The sequence below is a fragment of the Triticum aestivum genome, chromosome 3B (genome assembly GCF_018294505.1).
Source record: "Triticum aestivum cultivar Chinese Spring chromosome 3B, IWGSC CS RefSeq v2.1, whole genome shotgun sequence".
NCBI classification, from domain to species: domain Eukaryota; kingdom Viridiplantae; phylum Streptophyta; class Magnoliopsida; order Poales; family Poaceae; genus Triticum; species Triticum aestivum.
This window is the reverse complement of record NC_057801.1, coordinates 524,729,418-524,745,483: the sequence shown is the minus strand read 5'-3', so window position 1 is coordinate 524,745,483 and position 16,066 is coordinate 524,729,418. Positions and strand designations below refer to the sequence as shown.

The following is a 16,066-nucleotide window of genomic DNA, read 5'->3' as shown; positions in this document are numbered from 1 at the left end:
AAAAAAGGGCCCTCAGCCATGCCCATCTCATGCACCCCTAGAGAGGGTGAATGGAGGCAACCATGCTGGCCCCGACCCACGTCCCCACCCACCAGACCACGTCTAGATATGTTTAATTTTTTAAAATATATTCATAATTTCAATTTTTGTTTAAATTTTTTAAAAATACTTAGAATTTCTAAAAAAAACGTAAAAGTTCAGAATTTATTTATTATATTTTTTGTAAATGTTCATAATTTCAAAATTGTTCAAATTTTCAAAAATGTTCAGAACTTCAAATTTTGCTTAAATTTTCAAAAAATATTCAGAATTTCAATTTTTAAATTTTTTTAAAAAAAGTTCAGAATTTCAAATTTTGTTTAAGTTCTTAAAAAATAGATTTTAAAATTTGTTTAAATTTTAGAAAAAGTTCAGAATTTCAAAATTTGTTTAATTTTTTTAGAAATCAAAAATATGTTAAAAATTCAAAAAAGGTTAGACTTTCAAAATATGTTTAAATTTTCAGAAAAATTCAGAATTTTAAAATTTCTATTTTTTAATTTTTTTAATAAAAGTTCAGAATTTCAAATTATGTTTAATTTTTTTTACGTTTTTTAAATTTTATTCACCATTCAAATATTTTATTGGGAATTCTAAATTGTTCAGCATGTCTAAAGGCTGCCAAATAAAATCTCAGCTCTGCATATCTCAGCACATACGCTGCCAAACAACAACAAATATATGAACTTAGCATGTCTACACTCAACATGTGTGAGTGGAGAACGACTAGGTACGTACGTGCTGCCAAACACGCCCTTAATCCATCTGGCCCCTCGATAGGCCCTCCGTCCCCTTCCGCTGGCGCCGACCCGCCGCCGCCCCCTTCCGCGACGCCAGTGGCGCTCCCCCACAAATTGGTCCGCGCCGCCGGGCGAGGCTGTACGCCTCCGGCTATCCTCGTGGTGCTCACCCCCACCACCATCCCCGTGCTGCTCCTCCGGCTAGAGCGGCTCCACCCCCTCTCCAGGCCACCGTCCGCTGGCCACTCCCTTCGGATCCTAGGTTCGCCTTCTCCGGATCCAAAAGTACTAGTGAGCTTTCGCCATGTCGAGGCTGCGGGCGCTCTGGCAAGCTTCCGTGAACGCTACCAAGCGAGGTAGGTTCCTATCACACACCCAATCTTGTTGATACGCTGTGCCTATTCGTTTCATTTCCTCAACGAAAACCATAGTTGTCTTGCCTATGATAATCTTGAACTGTTTGTTGCGTGCGAAATGTTAACTGGAAGAGGTCAACGTAGGAATCATGCCTACTCTCACAAGTCAGTGTGAAGAACTTAGCTTGCTCGCTAGTAGCCTGAAGATTAGTGCGATGCAGTGCACACAAGGTTATTTCGTACTGACGAATTGGGATAGGAATTACCATGGATATCAGTCCAATACAATAGACCACTAACCAGAGCATATATTCACTATTTCAATTTCATTCCGAACATAAATTGATATATAAACCTTTAGTTGTTGCCTATGACATCGGAAGCTGATTTTTAAGAACTTACTACTCATGCATTTCGTTAACTGTATGGTATGGTAAATAAATTTATCATATTTCTATATAAAGGGAAAATAGTGCCGATTTTTCTCCTCTAATTGGCAACATGTATCCAATGAATTTTCACACCCTCCCCTAAGTCATCTGAACAACTCTTTTGGCATATCTAACCCCTTATCTCTGTTGGCATTACGCGTGGATTTTGTAACAATAGTACATCACAATATACACATTATTTTGGGCCTATGCATTAATCTTGAACCTATATATACCAAATTGGCAGCTGTTGTATGGAATTCAGAAGATTTATTTCCACCAAGTGAAAGATTCATCTTCAATTTCAATTCAAAAGATGAGGTGAACAAGTGGCACTTGTACTCGGATTCAGAGTATGGAGGTAATGCATCAAGTTGATGTTTTCTTTTTTAAATATAGTTGTCACAGTTTCTCTGAATAACTGATATGATAGAGTAAAGCATGTTTATACTTTTTTTATTGTGAGATACTCATGAAAGATTTAAATTCCCAACATTTCTGCCTGGCACCAAAAATGTTATTTCTATTTTATTCTCGGAATATGCAAAGAAGGTGACATGTTAAGTCGCTGAAGAATGTTGTCTTTAGATAATATGTTACTGATTTAGGCGCCCATGGTACTTCCTTGTTTCGAACAAAAAATGAATAAAGTCAAGAAAAACTCTCTTCTTCCAGAGAACATAAAATGATATGCTGTTGAGTTCTGGTACTTAGATAGTGTAGTCCTTCCTAAGGTATGTGCTGCAGTAGAGCATTACTGTATGTTTCCTTTGCGCTCACCGCAGAGTATTATATCTAATACTCCGGATCATTTTATGTTGGTCTCCGGAAGAAGAGAGCTTTTCTTGACTTTATTCATTTTTGCTCGAAACAAAGAAGATCAGTGGTACTCCTAAGGATATGTGCTACAGTAGAGCATTACTGTGCATTTCCTTTGTGCATACTGTACAGTATTATATCTGATACCAATGTACTCCCTCCGTTCTTAAATATAAGTCTTTTTAGAAATTCCAATGTGGACTACGTATGAAGCAAAGTGAGTGAATCTACACTCTAAAATATGTCTATATACATCTGTATGTAATCCCTATTGAAACAGAGGGAGTATTGTACTAGTTTACTTTCTTTATAGATCAGTAAAACATCAAGACCATGTAGTGCCCCATGGCTTACAATAATTTTCATGGGATTGCTTCTTACATCTGATGAAAATTTATCAACCTGTTTTCTCCACCACAAATGATTACGTCTGATGATAGAAATTTGATAACCTGTTTTCTCCACCACAGATGATTATCTCTCTGACATCTGTATTAAATTTATATACCGTCCCTATGACACCTTTTTGTAAAACGGAACTAATATCAAACTTGTATTTGCATCTATGAGATAATATGATTGCACGGTGTTGTTCTCCAGGTTTATCATCTGCATCACTGGAGATAACTGATAGTGTTTCTGGTGGAGATACTTCATCAACTGGTACTATATTTTTGACATGCTTAATTTTCCAGCTGGCCCAATCTTTTGAAGTATAGCTCGCATTATTTTCCAGTTCGTATGTGGTATGTAACTGCAGTCATGTAGAACCTATGAGAAGAAAGAGAAAGAAATAAGCTTAATCTCTGTCTAAAAAAGAGAATGCTTTGTAGTACTGTTCATTGTCATTTGTCTGTACTAGTCTAGTTTAGCAGGGAATATCAGCTCCTATCTTTTCTATGTACTGGTTAGTAACAGTTGAATATAATTATATGAAACATTAAATCCATTTGTTCGCTGTCTAGAGAAGGGAATGCCAGTTGAATATAATTATATGAAACATGAAATCCATTTATTCGCTGTCTAGAGAAGGGAATGCCTTGTATGTTCATTGTCATTTGTCTGTACTAGTCTATTGTAGCAGGGAATATCAGCTGCTATCTTTTTTATGTACTGGTTAATAACAGTCGAATATGAAACATGAAATCCATTTATTCATGACTTCCATAGACCGTATTCCTTACTAGCTCAGATTAATTTTTAGCTTGACAGTTTTTGCAACGATTTAACCAACATGTGTACTCGGGAAGGTGTCTTTTCTGGCAACCTCTCCTTAGATATGTCCCAGGGATCACCATGGAGGATCAGGCGGAGTGGTTTCTGCGGAATGCGATCAAAGAAGGTATATGTTCTGTCTGCACTGAGGGATGTAGCTGGTGAAGGGTGTCTATGAACTAGCTAATCACAATACTAGTAAAATGATGCTGTTAAATTGAAAGATGATGGGCAGTTACTTAAAAAAGGTACTCCCTCCGTCCTAAAATTCTTGTCTTAGATTTGTCTAGATACGGATGTATCTAACACTAAAACGTGACTTGATACAACCGCATTTAGACAAATCTAAGACAAGAATTTTGGGATGGAGGGAGTAGAAAGTATACGTATCTTTGAATAGACACCATATACGTATTGAGTAGTCTCGGTATTTAGACACCATTTTGGTGACTTCGTGCGATTCCTTGTTTCAGTTTGATGGTTACATCGATCTTGATTCATATGATACAATAGCAATGAAGCTCAGAGGGGATGGAAGAACCTACATATCTACTGTATGTATCCGACTAGCAAAGATAATGAATAATTGATGTCCAGTCAACATAATGTTCCGTAATCTGAATTTGTATACAGATATACACAGAGAACTGGGTGAATTCACCTGGACAAGAGGAAGATAACTCGTGGCAGGCTTTCGTGTACGTGCCTCATGGTAGCTGGCGAATCCTGAAGGTAAATTTTCTGGTCGCAACTGGCAATTATGTGTTTGTTCATGATAAAACACCACTCTGTTTTTCCATCCAGATCCCTCTCGATAGCTACTTACCTACATGGAAAGGAAATGTGATCGAAGCGAACATGGAAATGAATCCTTCTCGCGTCGTGGGAATGTCTCTCTCGTTGAATGCAGAAGGCGGCATTCCTGGTGCTAAGACTGGGCCAGGCGATTTTAGATTAGACGTTGACTGGATCAAGGCGATGAGGGCACTGTGATTTCTGCACTTTGTCTTTCGGCTTTCAGATGATGTTTCTGGGCCTGAAACTCCACATGCTCGTTTCCTTCTACAGTAGTTTGCTTGCCGAGCTCCTTCACAAAAGAGGATGTCATCCTGTATGCAGCTATTTGTCCTACCGCGATAGATGAGTGCCATCAATAACCAAGAGTATTAACGGTAAAACCATCATACCGCAGAAATGCTTCACTTTGTATCAGAGCAGTAACCTTGGAAATAGTTGAATAAAGATTTTTCCTTCACGTCATGGACCTTTTCGTGCTACCGTTACCGTCTAGTAGATGATAGGTGCTCATTCCATACAAACTGTTCCCCGTTTCCTTGAAGCCTCGTTTGATGTTTTCTTTAGCATTTTTGAATTGTTCACCTGCTAAATCGCACGTTTTTTGCTCGGTACTTCGACCTACCAGGCTTGCTCTGTTTTGTCAAACAGTACATTTTTTCCACAGGATTGATCAAAAGCCCGTGCCGACATGCGACAGCAACAGAAACCTCTCCGGACCAAGGATGAAAAAATGGACGCGGTTCAATCTGAAGAATCTCATAGCAGTACAAACGTAGCTTATTCCATTCCGAAAAGAAAAATAAAATATCCTAACTCACTACTGGCTGATTTGCATCAACCAAGGGATACTAATAATTAATTTGATTGGCAAACACGGAGAAGACGAGCCGAACAAAATTGACTGGCCAACACCGTGGAGAAGGCGCGTGGTGACTGACTTTTCTCTCACATATGCACAAATGACGGGTCCGCCTCGTCACGTCACCCTTCGATGAAGCCGGTCATCCGCAGCACGGAGTTGCGCAGGTTGTTGAGGTCCCGGTGCGCCCGCCCGGGCCCCGACCGCAGCGAGAACGCCGCCGCCGCCTTCCCCTCCGACCACCTGCGCGACACCATCAGGTGCGGCGGCACCATGGCGCCGTCCTCCTCCTCCTCGTCGTCGTCCAGGCCAGCACGCCCACGGCCACGGGGTATGTCCACCGGCGCTGAACACTGCCGGTGGTCCCTGGAGGCCCTGGGAGCCGCCGTCGACGACCCCCACGCGCTCCCCGGAGCGCCGTGGCGCGTCTCCGGCCACAGCACCTCGCACTCGGACAGCTCCTCCTCCACCGTCGACATATTTGTGCGGTTTTGTGCTCGCGCACGTATTGCACTGGTGAGGACTGAGGACTTGGATTGGAAGCTCGATGATCTTTCTTTTCTGGTTTAGCGTCCTATCCTGTGACGGGGAAGCGCGTATATATAGGCGGTGTGGCACCATGCCGTGCGTGTAGGTGTAGCTTCCCACGTACGGCGGCAGCCGCGTGGAGGATGAGGCCGGAACCGGATCGCGGGCCTACCGGGCCAGGTCAAATAAAGGCTGATCCAATCCACCGGCTCACACACATAGAAATAAAGTTGTTTCTAAAAAAAACATAGAAATAAGGTTGGTCGACATGAAGCTGCAATCTGTTTTTTCAGATTTATTAAAAAGAAGAAGCTGCAATCTACTTTTGGTCGTATATACAAGAGCGAGCGATCAGTTTCTCCCTCTATTTTCTTTCTTCCGTTTGCTACTAATCATGAATCCGGTCATTGGTGGCAGGTGACGAAGGTGCCACATACACCTTCAGATAGGGAATATAAGATTTACAAATAAGGCGGTGAAATCCTTTGAAAGTTATACTATCATTATCTAAAGCACCGCGCGCAGCAGCTCTGACGAGACTAGCCGAATACACGAGCGCGAGATCCCATTTTTAAAGCGTGTCAAGATTACGCCAGGCTTGATCCAGATTAATTAATCCTCGACTGCATCACACGCGTCCCCTGCACCCCTGCGACTCTCTCACGGACCTACTCGTGTAATCTCTGGCCCTCGGCTGGGAAGCAAACGGAATCCATCGGCCTGCGCTTTGCTAATCATTTCGGGGACGCGTGTGCACTGCTGCTGCGCCATCGGACCGGTTGCAGTCGTACCATTACGAGTGTCGAGTGGATCATTGGTTTCGTTATTGCCGTGTGCACTGCAGGCAAGCTAAAGGATGGGAAGCATCCACGTACGTTCCGCTCGACGCGTGTCTGATCCAGGAAAAAAAAAGGGCAGGAACTGGGCACAACGCGTCGCATGATTTGCTCGCGTAAGCCCGAATGCCCAATCCGTCCGTTATTTTAACGTTGGACGTTGGTACTTCGTGTATAGTTTTGGAAGTCAATGACGACTTGCTACCAAATCTCTCCTCCCACACTAGCTAGCCCAACGTGTTGGGGCCTTGAGCGTTCCAACGGGTATTTCCGTGTTGTACAAAAACTTTTGGCCTATAACTCACATGAAACTGTTCAAACATCACAAGTAGTACAAGGTAAAATTTTCACATAGCAAGAGAAGTCGAATGAGAAGCGGGCTGCCTCCTCTCTAAGACAAGTTCAGGGTTTCCTGCCTCCCGCCGGCGCCGTCGGCGGTCCGCTTCGTCTTTGGTGACCTTAGGGCCATGGCGGCATGGTGAATCTCAGCCCTTACCGGCGGGAGGGCTCTATTTTCATTTGTTTTTTCATGTTTTGTTAGGATTTCTCTCCTGCTCAAAAAGACGAGACGACGGCGGCTTTCTAAAGATGGAATAAGGTTCTCCCCGCGTAGCCCCCATCTCGATGGTGTGTCTAGCATCATCCGTGGGCGTGTTTTCAGGTTGGATCCTTTCGATGTACGCTACTCTTCCTCGGCGATGATTGATGTTCTGTTGCGCTAGTCCTACGGGCCTTAGCACGACGACTTTCGGATTGTCTACTACGACAAGTTTTGCCCGACTCCGATAAGGGAGGGGCAATGACAGCGGCACGCCTTTTGTCGTCGCTAAGTGGTACTGCCATGATTGTTGTTTTACGGATCTAGATGTAATTTTTATTATCTCTGATGTTTGTTGTACTGCCATGATTGAAAATGAATAGATCGAAAGTTTTCTCACAAAAAAAAGTTGCATGAGGCGTTTTGGCCTTTTTTTTTTGGAAAAACTAAAATTTAAAATTTCCAGTTTCAAAAAGATCTGAAAAAATATGTACAAGTAAATAAGGATGTTATGCACATGTGTGTAAGATTTTAGGATGAAATACCTTGAAATACGATGTGTACAAAAAAAATTCATGACCTGGGAGGACAAATAGTATCATGTGTTAAAAAGCTTTAGATTTGTCTTTTTTGCACAACCCTTATTTCAACATATTTTGTTCTGAAAATTTACACACTTCTGCATTATGCCTTCATGTATATCTATTTTTTTTCAGAAATGTAAAAAGATCAATTTTGATGATTTTTAAAATTTTCAAAAACCGATCTCACTGGAGCTCGGCCTCGAAGAGGGGTTTTCGCATCTTTTTCTCTCTCTCACTTTTTTCTCTTTCGTAATAAAAGCCGAATAGTAGTAGTACTGCCGGGAGGACAAGTAGTTACAAAATCTGTCATTCTGCCACGCAAGCCAATGGGCGTGTCATCTTGGATAGGGAAATTAATTAGACGCTTCTGGTAAGTCAATAATTGATTGCTGAGTTGTTTATACTGGCACGGTGGCTGTCGCACAAGAACATGAGGCCGTGAGAGTGAACAGGTGGGCTACAAACTGTGAGAAATATAAATGTCACGCAAGGCAAGAAACCGGAGAAGAGTGCTCACATCTCCATTGGCCAGCCAGACCACCACAAGGTCAGCCACAGAATAGTGTCTCTCATGCCAGTGGTCACACCTCGCAAGCCAGCTACCCAACAAAATCTAGAGAGGAGCTCCTACACTGCACCAACAATGGCATGCAGACACCTGTACTGACGTGCACATCCGGACGAGTAGGAGAGGTTACTTGAGGGCATTTGCACACGTAATCGAGGGAGACATAGGAGGGAGAAGAAGATAAGGTTATATACGACGTGTCCAATTGTATGCTACGGAGGAAATGAAATGTTATATGGTTCGCCGTTGCTTGCGCCCATGTATGTGCTTGCCCTCCAACAGCTGTAAATCTTGGGTCGAGGTTAGGTTTAATTGGAAATGTTCAACGCACATATATTCCTCCCTTCTTGAAGGATAAGTTTGCACTCTACTTGATTATTTCTCGCTGGGAGTGGGGGATTACTTTCCTTTTGCGTCCAAGCATGGTACTGCTCCTGCCCGGAGTTTTCCTTGGTCAGGAAGTAAGAGATACTGTGTGCGGATGAAGTTAATAACGTGTGTAATATTAACTTCTCATGAAGGTTAATCGGCTATTAAGAGTGGTGTTATTGACTGTCTGACAGATGACGTGTCCAAAAGAAAAGAAAAAAACAGATGACTACCATCTTCTGCCCACACGCAGTGAACGGATAAGCACCAGCAGCAGGCTACCCTCTCAAATAAACGTCCTACGTGTTACCACGTACGTATACATGCATTTCTAAAAGTATTCGGATTACATTTTTTTAGGGGGAAGTATTCGGATTACATGACTCGCTGTACCATTTCGAGGTAAACAGTAGCAGGAGCTCGCTTTCACGTCAATTACACAAAATGGTTCAAAATTATTTGAAATGGAACGAACATTTCCACCAAAGACTTTCGGTACGGTAGGAAAAAAAAAACTTTCGGTGCTACTCGAGCATCACCATCGCCCTCACTCTCCGGACCTTGGGCGCGTCGACGAGCATCAGCATCGCCATGTCCCTCTTGGCCCTCCGATCGACGATGACGTGCGGCGGCACGAAGACTTGGCTGCCGATCATCACGCTGCCGGCGCCGGCGCCCGCAAGGCTCGCGCCGAACTTGCTGAACCCGGCCTGCTGAGCCGGCGCTTTTGCACCAGTAGCCCTACCGGTCTTTCCGGGGATGTCGATGGGGGAAGACGGTTTCTGCCGGTTTGGCGCGTTGGCCGGACGGGCGGGACGGCGGTACTCGTCATGGCCTTCGTCGCCGTCGTCGTCAGAGTAGCCCGGATCCTGGGCTGCATCTGGCCACAGTATGTCTGCTTCATGGAATTCTTCCTCCTCCTGCTCTTCCCGTTGCATCGTCCTTTGCTTGACTTGAACCCCCTAGCTAGCTTTGGTGTGTATTTTGGATAGGGTAAGTACGTATTAATAGTAGTAGTATTACATGGTGGATGGGGTATATATCTAGGACTCTCTAAGCTGATTACCCAACAACCCGTCCAGCGATTTTTGTCCTATCCGGTGTTATCTTACATGGGGATTTCCAGAACTTACCCATTGCTGATTCAATAGTTGTTTGAATGAGTCCACAGAGATGCCGGTGCAGTGTGCGCGCGCGTCGCAGTTACTGAATCAGCAGCGACTCAGCGATGTGTAGATGGAGCGCAGTACAAAGAAACCACATTGCATTTGCATTTTGACCATATGTACTTATTATTTTTTACATATGGAGTAGTATATGTCACACACGCGCGCGCGCGCGTACAAACAGAATAAGTTTTACACCAACGGATTTAATTTCATCTCGCTCTTCCAATTCCAACCAATTCACAAATGGGACCGATTGAAGAAAATTCAGCGGCATTCGCCCCTAGGCTCCGTAGCTATCTTATTTACTCTACACAAACTGGATCGACCCAAGAAGACCTTGAGCCCGGCCGCGCGCCGTTGGCGACGAACGAGACGGGCGGAGGACGGGCTAGCTCTCGATGAAGCCGGTCATGCGGAGGACGGAGTCGCGCGTGCGCGTGAGGTCCCGGCCCTTGAGCGTCCGCCCCTGGCCGGAGCACACCGAGGAGGCCGCCCTGCGCCGCGCCATCAGCACGTGCGGCGGCTCCACCTCCCCGCCGTCCTCCTCCTCGCCGCGGCCCCTCCGCTCGTCCGGCGCGCCGGAGGCCGCCGGGATCTCGATCGGGTGCGTGAACGGCCGCCGCTCCTGCGCCCACGCCGCGCATTTCGCCGACAGGGCCGCGCTCTGCGTCGTCGTCGACATGACCGGCCGGCAGGCAGCACGAGCGCGGGGCTAGCTAGCTGTGAATGAGGCGACCAAATTTCGAGAGCTTGTGAAACACGACGGACGGACAGACAGCTCGCCGAGATATTCCCTCCGCAGCTCGCCGCGGCGCGAGGGATTTATAGGGCCCGGCAGGCAGCTACCTAGGTAGGCGAAGCTAAGCTAGGCACGTTCCGTGTGGAGCTGCACCGCCTTGCCCCCGTGTGACAGATAAGTATGCGGTTTTGAGCTTTGACGGGAAGGGAAAGGAATAATTCCATAATCCCGTCCGCGATCCAGCTCCGGTGCCCGCCTGGCTTGGGCGGCTGGGCTTTGCTACGCAACAAAATTAAGGCACTTCATATTCCCCCGTACGTTCACGTAATCGCGTTGCTCAATCAGTAGGATCGGTGTGGCCGGTTGGCTTTGCCTTTCAGGCTCGACCACTCCACCTCCTGATTTTGATTTTGATCTCATCGATCGATCGTTTTGGTGCTTGCTTGGATGAATCCGGACGTGATTTGCGGCGATCATGCGTTTTGTCGCAGTGCCAAGAAAGCCAACCGGCTAGACCGTTTCTTGATTGGTTGTGTTGCTCGTCTGGCATACCCCACGTGTTCTTGATCTCTGTGTCTGCGTGCTGCGTGCACGTGCACGTTTGTGGATAACACTGACGTCCGGGGAAGGATTTGCACGCGTGGCACGCGCCAGCAGGCCAGGATCTGTGGGTGGACGCGCCGGCAGAAACTCTGCCTCACTTGGCAGTGGCACATGCATCATGCATGTTTATTCGGTCGCTCTGAGCGATGCATGTAGCATAGCCAGCATCAAAAGGACCACTTTATCGGAAGATTGATCTTCACTCACTGCTATACTGGATACTGCTATACTTTGGTACGGTAGCATCAGCTAGGACGATGCCCACATGCAACGGGAAACGGTGAGGAAGTAGACGTCCAGAGGGCTAGGTTCGATGAACTTGAAAACGGCTCGTCAAATGATTTTTCGCATCGGCGTGTTTTTGGCAACTCCAATGGGCTGGCCCATTTTGTCCGTTTGTTTTTGTTCGTGCAGAAAATACTATGGCCTAACGCGTTGATGTAAACGGACCATTGTCCGTTTTCATGTCCACTTTGATTCGTTTCCGGCTTAAATTTTGGCCGGATTTGCGTTCGTGTGGACACGTTGCGGATGCATGCGCCATCCTTTCATGGCTCGCCTCTCGGTTGCACATAGGCCAACACCCACCCCAACACCCTCCGAGCTCGACCTCCCGGCCTCTTCGCCCTCGCCGCCGCCACCCACACTCCTTCCGCTTCGCCACCCCCGCGCCCCGACCCAGGCCCAGCCACCACCGACACCCACCACTGGCGTTGTTTCCACCTCTTTGTCGTTGAAGGTGTAGCTCGCGTCCTGCACCCTACTCAGGGGCCATCGCCGCCCCTCGGCACGCCACCACTGGAGGCCATGAAGTTCGACGACCCTGCTCCTAGAACCGGAAAGGACGGGATCTTCACCGGTCGAGACTGGTCCATGCTCGTGGCCATTGACGCCTACTAGGTGTCCGGGCGTTTGCCTAACCTGGTTGTGAGGTACAGATTCATCACTCCGAACGATCATAACGACAGCTTGGATGAGTTTTCTTTACAATAATAGTATATGTTAATCATCGTCTGAAGAATCGTCCGACGATGAGATAGATGTTGTGGGTTTGTGAGGCCACATCCATTGTTCAGGGGTCGATCAAGGGCCATGCACCTACGTTAAATCAAGAACGGGGCCATGTTGTTAGGGCATATTTCTCCCTTGGTGGTTTTGGTGATTGATGACAATGCTTTTGTGGACTAATCGTGGCATTGAGCATTTCAGAGAATCTATCATAGGCACAAGATGATTTGTGCCCCTCAGAGATATATAGAGAAGACGGTTGTTTTTCTTGCGTTTCATTTTTTATGGATTTGAGTCGTAGGATCACCATACTATTAAGAATGGGTCCACTTCAAAAAGGCTTGGGTGGAATCAGCACGTACATAGTCTTTTTGCACCCACTTTCCTTCCCGGTACTGGAGCTTTTCCTATCTTATGCATGGGCTTACTTAAGGCATATAAGCGGTAGTACCGCTCCAGCTGTACTACCGCAGTTCAGTGCTACTAGCACTTCCGCTTATTTTTAGTGCTCTGTAAATGAGCGGTAGTTGGGCGGTGGTTCAACGCCGTAGTACCGCTCCCTAGGTACTGTGGCTCTGACTAGCACCCCACTACCGCAGATGTACTCGGCTTCTAACAGTGCATCGGAAGCACCGCTCCGGTGGAACTGCCGTTGTTTCTCTATTGCTTATTTTATGCCTCCTGTACTGCTCTGTTCTTCGAGCGGAAGTAGAGCGGCAGTATCAAGCGGTAGTACCACTCCGTGCGGCACTACCGCACTATCCGTCTCTACTACCGTTGTTTCACCTGCTCGCTCAACACTACGCGATAGTACCGCTGGTGAGAGCAGTAGTACCGCTCCGGCGGCACTACCGCCTCTCTGACTTGTTGTAGGATCGAAAGTATGTCTAGAGGGGGGGGTGATTAGACTACTTGACCAAATAAAAATCTAGCTTAACTTTGGTACGGTAGCATCAGCTAGGATGATGCCCACATGCAACGGGAAACGGTGAGGAAGTAGACGTCCAGAGGGCTAGGTTCGATGAACTTGAGAACGGCTTGTCAAATGATTTTTCGCATCGGCGTGCTTTTGGCAACTCCAATGGGTTGACTCATTTTGTTTTCGCACATTTGTTTTTGTTCGTGCAGAAAATACTATGCCCAACGGGTTGATGCAAATGGACTGTTGTCCGTTTTCATGTCCACTTCGATTCGTTTCCGGCTTAAATTTTGGCCGTCGCGTGGACACGCCACGGATGCCTGCGACATCCTTTCATGGCTCGCCTCTCGATCGCACACAAGCCAACACCACACCCCAAAACCCTTCGAGCTCGACCTCCCGGCCTCTTCACCCTCGCCACTGCCACCTAGACTCCATCCGCTCCGCCACCCCGGCGCCCCCCACCCAAGCCCAGCTACCACCGACGCCCCACCACCGACGTTGTTTCCGCCTCTTTGCCGTGACGGTGTAGCTTGTGTGCCACACCCTGCTCAGGGGTCATTTCCGCCCCTCGGCACGCCACCACCGGAGGCCGTGGAGTTCGACGACCCTGCTCTCGGAACTGGAAAGGACGGGGTCTTCACCGGCCGAGACTCGTCCATGCTCCTGGCCATCGACGCCTACTAGGTGTTCGGCCGTTTGCCCGGCCTGTTTGCGAGGTACAGATTCGTCACTATGAACGATCATGACGGATAACTCGAATGAGTTTTTCTTTACAATAACATCATATGTTAATCATCGTCCGAAGAATCCCCCGACGATGAGAGTTGTGGGTTTGTGAGGCAGCGTCCAATGTTCAGGGGTCGATCGAGGCTCACGCACCTGCGTTGAATCAAGAACGGGGCCATGTCCTACTCTTTAACAATTATTTCCATCACACAAATCCACTATTCCCTGCCAAGTTTTTTTCGACGATGCTTGCGGATGGCGAGACCATTGTAAAACTGTATTCGCCAGCGAGTGGTGAATTATGAGGATCACTTCAAATGCAAGTATGATGCCCTTGGAAAGGTTGTACTCACCTCTTATCAGAAATGTATTGCAGTTGTTCGGGTGCTTGCATAAGGAGTTCCCGGTGATCTAGTTGATGAGCACGCACACATGAGTGAGTCCGCAGGCCTTGAGTCATGGTACATGTTCTGCAAAGCCGTGGTTAATGTGTTTGGCCTGAAGTACTTGAGAGAAGCTAATGATGAGGATACAACCAGGTTATTATCGATCAATGCTTCGAGAGGCTTTCCAGGGATGCTTGGAAGTATAGATTGTATGCACTGGGAGTGGAAGAACTATCTATTTGCTTGGCAGGGGCAATATAAGGGACATGTTCATGGTTGCATGTTATACTTGAAGTTGTGGCATCACAAGATCTCTGGATTTGACACTCCTTTTTCGGCATGGCAGGTTCTCATAATGACATCAATGTACTTCATTGCTCTCCCATGTTCTTGATAGTTTAGAAGGCAATTCCCCAGAGGTCAACTATGAGTTCAATGGCCGCAATACAACGAAGGATACTACCTAGCTGATGGTATCTATCCTCCGTGGTCCAAATTTGTGAAGACAATCTCTGAGCCGGAAGAGGGTTAGGTTTGACAAAGAACAAGGGAGTGCTAGGAAGGAAGTGGAGCATGCTTTTGGTGTGCTTCAATCTCGCTGGGCTATTGTTCGACACCCTACTACAACATGGAGCGTTGAAACTATGTGGGAGGTGATGACTACCTGTGTGATCATGCATAACATAATCGTAGATGATGAGCGTGATGACAATATCTATGACCAATGGGTGGGATTACCAGGGTGATTTGGTTGAGCCGGTGAGTGGAGGGCAACGTTTGCACATTTCATCCAATTTCATCATGAACTGCGTGATCGGTCATCTCATATTCTTCGCCTTCCACCTAGGCTGCGCATGAAAGGCCCAAAGCACTACTTTATCTCGAAACCTATAAAAACTTCGTAATAATTTGGCCGAGTATATGTGAATTCCCATAGGAAACAATTAGTTGTATCGTTTTTATTTTATTTAATTTATTTGCTACATTTTAAATTCATATGTTTGTAAACTATGTGAATTTCTATTTGGTTATAAATCCATAGACCCCGTTATTTCTTCAGAATCCTCTTTCTCATATGGGAACTCCTCTTTTAAAACCAGGTCATTAGTTTGGGCATCAAAAACTCATTCTTTAGAACTTAAGGAAGGAAGAAGAGTCGGGGGAACGGAGGCTTAATAACATTGCGAAACCTACTGTCAACAAGGCCCTCCTTCCAGATCATGTGTTCCTCTCTATATATTTGCAGGTACTTCAGTGGTTGGATTTCTTGATTTTGCTCATTGTCGACCAGAGCTATGGTAATGCAACAACTACAAATTCAGTTGCGCCTTTGGCGATAATTTCAGGTCATATAGTCATAGTTGTTCATTTTTGAGTCATTTTTGTGCTTGTGGGTTCATTTACTCTGTATCTGGTTGTATGCAACATTATACTAATATAAGATAAACTAGATTTGACTAAGAAAAAAGATCTAATACAAAACTGATTTGAGTAATAAGAAAACAGGTGTCAGCAGGTCGGATTTGCACAGCCCTCGGTGCAACATACCAAAACCAAACACGCAACTTTCTGATGAACAGAGTGGTGATTATGACAGGAACACTTGTTCTGCTGCACTTCACACGCCCGCCTAGGCCTAGCTGGAACGAACTTAACGTATATCAAGTGTCAATCAACCAGCTAACTGCAAGTAAGGGAAAGAGACACGTCAATATCCAAGGCCGAAAAACGAAAGCAAAAGTATCGCGTCACGCTTCTTGGCTTGACGTACGGAGCTACCAAAACTGCAAGCCACTGCACGTTAGGCTTGCCCGGCGGGACATACGTGTGCTT

General features: G+C 46.1%; 3 protein-coding genes across 4 annotated transcripts; 1 reads left to right on the top strand and 2 right to left on the bottom strand.

The window, feature by feature from the left end:
* Window positions 1-743: 743 nt before the first annotated feature.
* LOC123070714 (probable complex I intermediate-associated protein 30) lies at window positions 744-4,860 on the top strand. Of its 2 annotated transcripts, XM_044494007.1 has the most exons (7): window positions 744-1,135; window positions 1,814-1,927; window positions 2,986-3,048; window positions 3,636-3,727; window positions 4,074-4,154; window positions 4,234-4,332; window positions 4,405-4,860. In XM_044494007.1, the coding sequence occupies exons 1-7, from the start codon at window positions 1,084-1,086 to the stop codon at window positions 4,591-4,593; spliced, it is 690 nt and encodes a 229-aa protein (XP_044349942.1). In that variant the 5' UTR covers window positions 744-1,083; the 3' UTR covers window positions 4,594-4,860. The 2 variants fall into 2 exon arrangements, with proteins under 2 accessions (XP_044349942.1, XP_044349943.1); XM_044494008.1 differs by lacking the exon at window positions 4,074-4,154.
* Window positions 4,861-5,121: 261 nt separating this feature from the next.
* On the bottom strand, window positions 5,122-5,838 carry LOC123070715 (uncharacterized). Its single transcript, XM_044494009.1, has one exon. It carries the CDS (start codon window positions 5,734-5,736, stop codon window positions 5,380-5,382), a length of 357 nt encoding a protein of 118 aa, XP_044349944.1. The 5' UTR covers window positions 5,737-5,838; the 3' UTR covers window positions 5,122-5,379.
* A 4,187-nt stretch (window positions 5,839-10,025) lies between these two features.
* Window positions 10,026-10,768, bottom strand: LOC123065648 (uncharacterized). The gene has a single exon (XM_044488888.1). It carries the CDS (start codon window positions 10,529-10,531, stop codon window positions 10,238-10,240), a length of 294 nt encoding a protein of 97 aa, XP_044344823.1. The 5' UTR covers window positions 10,532-10,768; the 3' UTR covers window positions 10,026-10,237.
* Window positions 10,769-16,066: the final 5,298 nt, after the last annotated feature.